Source organism: Temnothorax curvispinosus, unplaced genomic scaffold (genome assembly GCF_003070985.1).
Source record: "Temnothorax curvispinosus isolate PA1 unplaced genomic scaffold, ASM307098v1 QBEX01008784.1, whole genome shotgun sequence".
Taxonomy (NCBI): domain Eukaryota; kingdom Metazoa; phylum Arthropoda; class Insecta; order Hymenoptera; family Formicidae; genus Temnothorax; species Temnothorax curvispinosus.
In genome coordinates, this window is record NW_020218564.1 from 1220205 (window position 1) to 1226981 (window position 6777).

Below are 6777 nucleotides of genomic sequence, written 5' to 3' on the forward strand. Positions count from 1 at the left end.
AAAGGAGACGGCCGTTCCTTTACACTCTTTACATTGTCCGCTGGCTCTGGCTCTGGCTCTGGTTTTCCCGATTTTGATTTCTTCATCGATCGTTGTGTGCGGCACGCAGTCACGCACAGGGATCACCGACAGGGCTGCCAGATTGGGCTATTTAACGCAAATTGGGCTATCTAGAGAACTCTTGTGCGGTATAAATTTTTCAAACGAGGATTTCCGCATTTTGCTATTTTTTAAGCCACGGTGTAAAATATAATTTTTATGTAATCTTACAATTATATCTTACAGTACACCGTGTCTTGAGCGAAAATACTCAATTCATCTGGGTTTGAATTTGTGGAAACACCGATAGTTTGGCACTATGAAATTTGCAACACTGGTTTGCAAATCTATGGTTGCATTCTACGCTTGCGCCGCACAGACAAGGAACGCACTTGGACATTGCACGACAGAGATGCCAGGGTCTCAGCTTTGCACGAACACGACGAAATGGCACGTCGGTGTGACGCTTCGACAAATTGACGAGCGCCAAGCGCCACACTGACGTGCCTTGTCGTTGTGCTGCACAAAACCAAGGCCACGATTTGACATCTTTACACAGTCCTCTTCTTGTCTGATCGTTATTGATAGCTTTTATGAGCGGGTAGTTTTAAATTTGTCTTATGGTATCTATATCGTGTGCAATTTAATAAATATGATATATAATGTCATTTGCGTGCACAGCATAGTGATCTTATCGCCCATAAAAAATCTAATAAACATTGCGAGAAAGAGCAAGTCCTAGACAGAAGAACACAGTCTTCGATGCGACAGCATGGTTTATTATTATATTATATGATATTATATTATATCATATTATATGAGATACGAAAAAAAAGCGATATTGGGCTACATTGCTAGGGAATGTGCGGATTTTGGGCTAGCTCAGCTCGCTCTAGCGGCGGTTTCTGCGGCACACATTCTGGCAGCCCTGATCACCGATCATCGTCGTCGCGCGCGTCTCAAATCGGTGCGGTGCCGGGTAACACAATACAACACAATACGCGGTGGGTGGTCGCCCGGTCGCTGGTCGCTGGTCCCGTGGACAATGGACATCTGCAAAACTCGAATCGCATCATTTGCCATCTCAGCCATCTGCCACCCCCGAATCTTGAATGCGACAATCGACTGAATCGACACCAATTATCATTAACGCTCGAGGCCAGTCGAGGCTTGAGGCTCGCGTTTGTTGACAGAGTGGCTTTATCGGTCTTATCTTCGTTTTCCATTTCGACCATTTCTCTTCGCGTCCTTCCGCGCCTTTTATTTTCAAACATACAGTTGAGAATGTAGAAAACTGAATTACGAACGAATGATGCGTATACTGTATACTTATCGACGAAATTCCTTTTCATTTTCATCTGCAGTTTCACCCTAGCTACAAGTACGTGTGGCGTGGCAATCGTGGCATGGCATGGCATCGAGTATGTCGCTGATGTCGCGGCGGTCGCGGGTTGCGGGTTGCGGGTTGCGGCACGTGGTATATACACATACATATTACATTACATACCACACCACATCCACACTAACCACGCGACGCATACGTGCTCGGTGCTCGTTGAGCTCGGTCTCTTGTAAATTCTACGATACAAATATAAATTTCGAAAAGAAGCTCTACATGTTAGAAAAATGGCAAAGCTCAATTCGTACTATACGCTGTGTCCACTCATCGATCAGCAGAGCTTGCTGGGCGTCGAAAAGGACAAGGAACCGGGCTGTGCGGTGGTGACTCTCGGCAGGAACATAGTCATACGATACAAGGTATGTAGTAGGTTCTATAGAATTGTAGGTGATAGTGATGATGCTTGACGATACTCGATTTAAAAAAACGATTTAAAAAAAACTTATTCCCGTCGTGTATATTTTTAACTGTGGCCTTGACGCATGACGATATATTCATCTATCTATATCTTTTCCAGCTTCAAGACTTGAAGCAGATCAGCAGTTGGTCCAGCAAGGAAAGATTGACGACGCAAGTTATTTACGACAGGTCCAAGGAGCGTTACGTCGCTGTCTTTAACGAGAGAAAGATACGGGTTTGGTCGGCAGAGGAGGCAGACTTGAACAACGTCAAGGGATACAAATTTCCATCCCCGCTTCACGCTATTCTGCCCTATGGCGACTCGTCGCCCATTCTTGTCCAGCGAAACGGAGCTACCGCTTCCCTCGAATGGGCCATCGACAATAGAAGGACGTGGCGGAGCAAGGGTATAATTAAGGCTAAGGAGAACGTGTTGGACTGTCAGTTGATACATTTTAACGGCAAGACGAGTTTGTTCTGCTTGACGAGAGTAGAAGAGGTCTATAACTGCCTAGTGGTTAGATTGGAAGACGCGACCTGCTTGGAGAAAGCGGATACCGTCAGGAGGATAGAATTGAAACGGAAGTCGGAGGATCTCGCGGGACACGTGGTGATACGCCACAAGAACGCGGCGTACCTGTTGACTTTATGTACGTTGAAACGGCTTTATATTATACATATACTGTTTTTCCTCATTTAACACGTGCTCCTTCAACTCTCTGAGCAATCGTGTTTCAGGGTCACACGGCAGATTGTACAGTCATCAGTTGTCGACGGGAACGTGTGTGTCTTCCGATTTCGAGTCCAACAGGTTAGTCAGCGTAATTACCAACATCAATACCAAGTATCCGGTTGTCATGACGCATCTGAACGAGACGACCGTAGCGATTTACGGCGCTGACGTCACGGACGAAGGGGCGATACTCATGATATACAATGTAAAATTCAAATCGGCGCAAGCGGTGCAAAAGCTGAAACTTTACACCAACGACGCCAAGCTTTGGAAGGTGGAGGACAAATTGTTGCTCGCGGCAAACAGACATTTGGCCGTCGCGCCCTACCATCTCGCGCCGCAAAGAATAGCCGCTATGTTGGGCTCGTCTTTACGCTTCAAGAGCGACAACGCCGACGCGGCGGCGGCGGCGGCGGACGATATTGTCGTGATACAGGAAGCGACGGTGGCTCAATGGGACAAGACCCGAACAAAGTCTTGCGCGAGAAGCGTGTCGATAGGTCGAATACCTTTGAACGTCTCGCAAAAGATACGCGCTTATTTGAACGAGGGATGGAGCGATGCCGCGATACAAGAGGCCCTGATCCCGCTATTGATGCACGCTGGCGACGTCGCGTCCATCTGTTGGTGCCTCGACACCTTTCAAGATTTACCGGACAAGTTGCTGGTCGATCTTTTGGCGTTTACCTTTACCTTGAAAAGTCCGGACAAAGTATTCGTTCCTCTGCAAAACGGCACGACTGACGGCTCGACGGTTGACAGCGCGACGTTCAAACCCAATCATTCCTATTCGAGGGATACGTTTCTCGACAAGGTGTTTAGTATCAGCTGTTCCAGTGTTTCCTTGTTACCTCATCTGAAAACCGGTTTAACTTTCGACCAAGTACTTAAACTGTTGGAACATTTAATGTGTAAATTGAACGAGGAAACGGACTCGCTTGCCGACGCCAACTCGCAGCCGAGCGACCAACAGTTGTACGAATGGTCCTGTATACTTCTCGACTCTCACTATCAACATTATTTATTGTCGCAAGATACGCATGTTTTGGACCTTTTCAATCGGCTGGATTCTACCCTGGAAGAACACGTAAGCGTAAAATGATTTTTAAGTGATTTCTACTCGCGCGCAATTTTTCATCATCTTCTCTACTCGACTATCGTCGTTCTTTTTGCCAGTTTCAGTTTCTGCAAAACCTTGTCGACTTGAGGCCCATCATAGACAAGACCCACAATGGAAAATCATTACGATCGTCTTCAAGAAAACAGAATAAATTCTACTCTATAGAAGAAATAAAACTTTATTAAACTATCAAGTAAACGCGAGAGGAGCATGCGCGTATCATTCAGCATTGTTGAACATACTTTATATACGTACACGTATATGTATATGTGCGCGCGCGTGTTTTCTATTAATTTTACGGAAGATGAATTGTCGATAGACAAAAAAAAAAACGGGGGAAAAAAACGATGTAAACGCCACTGAAAGATATTTAACACGGATATTGTAATTTTTAGCATCTTGTGTTTCCTTCTTCTTGTACTGACGCATTAAACGAGAACTAAAATTAAGGTAAATATTGAACCATATAAACTACAGCGATATTTTCTTTTATTATTAATATCGGAAGTAAATTCTACACTGAGATAAACGCGCGCGTGCGCGTGTACATTTCTAAACTAGACGAAATACTTAAAACTCGAAGGCTCTCACAGTAAACGGTACTGCCCAGACTCTCGTATTGTCGTATCTACTTCAATTCATCGACATATGGAACGGTGCATAGATTGCCAATTGCAGCCATGGACAATTTTCCGCCAGCAAGTTTTCCGGCGACCTAAAAGTAAGAAACGTAGAGAGAACTAGCCGCTTTTAATAATATATAATTTGCGTGTGTACGTGTGTGAGTGAAAATTAAATATTTCATAATACTGAAAAAGTAAATTGACAAAGAAAATATAGAAATTTCAGGGAGACGAACGATACCGTTGGAGAAATAAACGTGCGTACCGATTTGACTTCAGATGCAGTTATTTTGTCTATTTCCGCAGCGAGATCAGACGGTTTGTACACGCATCCTTTTGCTTGATAAAGCAAAATTGCTTGCTGTCCCATACTTTCTAAGAACGCGGCGTCATCCGCGGCATATAATATTTCCGCTTTCAACGTAGTCTTACCCCGCGCGATATCGGCATCGGTAAGCTTGGGCGATCTTAGGTACGCAGTAGCAGCTTTTGTTACCTACAAAGATATAATTTATAACGCGTATACACGTACAACATGATTTCTGCCTGATGACACGTGTCATCGGTTGTGAGAGAAAGAGGATTTAATTTTTGTTAAACGACGATACTTACGGAACCGGCGACACTCGGTACCGAGGACAGAACAAAACCAAACAGTCCGGAATCGCTATAAAAAGCATAATATGCCGAAAGAGCAAAGTGGTCGGTGTTGGTCGTTCCAGAGATTGCCTTGTGCAGCGGTGACACGCTGGAACCCCATTTCACACGGGGACCAGAACCGATTGCTCTCTGCAATACGGCATAAGCGAGGACATCCTTATCTTCGTTTATCCCTGCTGCTTCAACGGCTACCGCGACAGTGGACAAATCCGATGATCGTTCCTTGCGAAGTTCTCCCCCATGATACTTGGTAGCTTCCACAGTATTATCTCCGGAGCCTACTTTTAGATTCGAAGCGAATTGCGTCGCGTCTGACAGCGCGACGCCCGTTGCTACGACCGCGCATTTGGAGCCGGTGAACCAAGTATTGACAAAATGTTGCAGCTATGCAAAAAAGAAAAAAGGGAAATGTTCTGCCGATGGTGCCTCTTGCGCTCATAGGAGGTGCAACATTACACGCGTACGTACAGTCTCCGTACTGATTTTCCCAAGTTGTCTCTTTGGCGAGTATAGAGAATAGCCTAGTCCAGTACGATAAGCTGCTTTGTGCAACAATTCCATTACGCGGGTCGTCTCGGGTATCATGGACAATTCATAGCGCAACCTGGGTAGCTGATCGGATATTTCCCACGGTTTGAACACTTGCTGCGTAGCGACATCCTCTAGGAAAGTCAAAGCTTTGCCCCTGTCAAAGCGTTGCGAAATACGATAATAAAAATGTTGAAAATTATTATTCTCAATTATACGTATTGACGTATAGATCTCCTAGGACCTAGGAAATGCGCAACTACTTACAGATGATTCCTTGTAATTTGTAACGTATACGTGATGCTTTCGCGATCAGTGGTAGCGGTTAAGTTTCCACCAAGTTGCTGGATATTCCTAGTTATTCCAAAGTAAGTTGACCTGCACGTGCTCAGACCAGCAGCAATTCGAATATGATGCGCCGTGCCTTGCGTGTCGTATGTCTCGTTGCGCGAGCCAGCTCTAGACAGCAACACACAGAAACGGAAAGAAATTATTTTATACAGGACAGGTATATGCGTCGTGGCAATATCATTTTCATACCTAAAGATGATTGATACTTGAGCAACAGGACTATTGTTGTCGAGTGCGGCAACTGTCACCTTATTGCTGGACAGTACCTCAAGTTCTGGTACCGCAGCGTTGGTACATTGAGCAGCTGCATAATGCCTTACCTAAGGTGGGATACAAGGAGTAAAGCATGTAAAGAGACATACCTGGAGTACCTCTATACTTTTGATTTTGCAATATTTATATTTATACATATATACTAGTAATCGTGCGTCATCCTAGAAGATAAGCGATAAACGATAGCATTTTCAAACTGACACAATGTATATGGAATGAAATTTCAAACGCCCACGCGTCCGTGAACGACGTAAAAAAATTAAAATAAAAAATTTCACGTCTGTCGAGATGCCTTCTTGCGATACGCGCACGTGCAAACGTGTTCGATTATAAAGTTACAAGATTACCACGTATCGTTCTTCAATGATTTACATAACACCTGTATTACAGATAATAAAATTAATGGCGAGCGACAAGACGCACGACTGTCTTTACGGCTGTCGGGGGCGGGGGTTTGCTGTACCGTAGGACTACGAAGAACGGACGACCGTACTGCGGAGCAGGCCATTTCTCGTGCTTTCCGTAGAAACGAGGAAGAGCAGAGTGAGCGTGAGCGGACACTGCAAACAGCAGACCAGTGACCAGTCACCGTCACCGTCACCAGACTCATGAGAGACGAGGACGTGGACGTCGTGGACGACAGACACGGCAC

At 45.1% G+C, this 6777-nt stretch overlaps 2 protein-coding genes across 2 annotated transcripts; one reads left to right on the forward strand and one right to left on the reverse strand.

The window, feature by feature from the left end:
* Positions 1–1480: 1480 nt before the first annotated feature.
* Positions 1481–4087, forward strand: LOC112458221 (nucleolar protein 11). The gene is made up of 4 exons (XM_025021711.1): positions 1481–1797; positions 1956–2487; positions 2576–3657; positions 3747–4087. The coding sequence occupies exons 1-4, from the start codon at positions 1666–1668 to the stop codon at positions 3873–3875; spliced, it is 1875 nt and encodes a 624-aa protein (XP_024877479.1). The 5' UTR covers positions 1481–1665; the 3' UTR covers positions 3876–4087.
* Positions 4088–4162: 75 nt separating this feature from the next.
* LOC112458222 (cytochrome b-c1 complex subunit 2, mitochondrial) lies at positions 4163–6771 on the reverse strand. The gene is made up of 7 exons (XM_025021712.1): positions 6589–6771; positions 6042–6172; positions 5769–5960; positions 5442–5658; positions 4926–5357; positions 4579–4809; positions 4163–4405 (listed from the first exon to the last, which is right to left on the reverse strand). Exons 1-7 carry the CDS (start codon positions 6733–6735, stop codon positions 4319–4321), a joined length of 1437 nt encoding a protein of 478 aa, XP_024877480.1. The 5' UTR covers positions 6736–6771; the 3' UTR covers positions 4163–4318.
* Between the last annotated feature and the right edge of the window lie 6 nt (positions 6772–6777).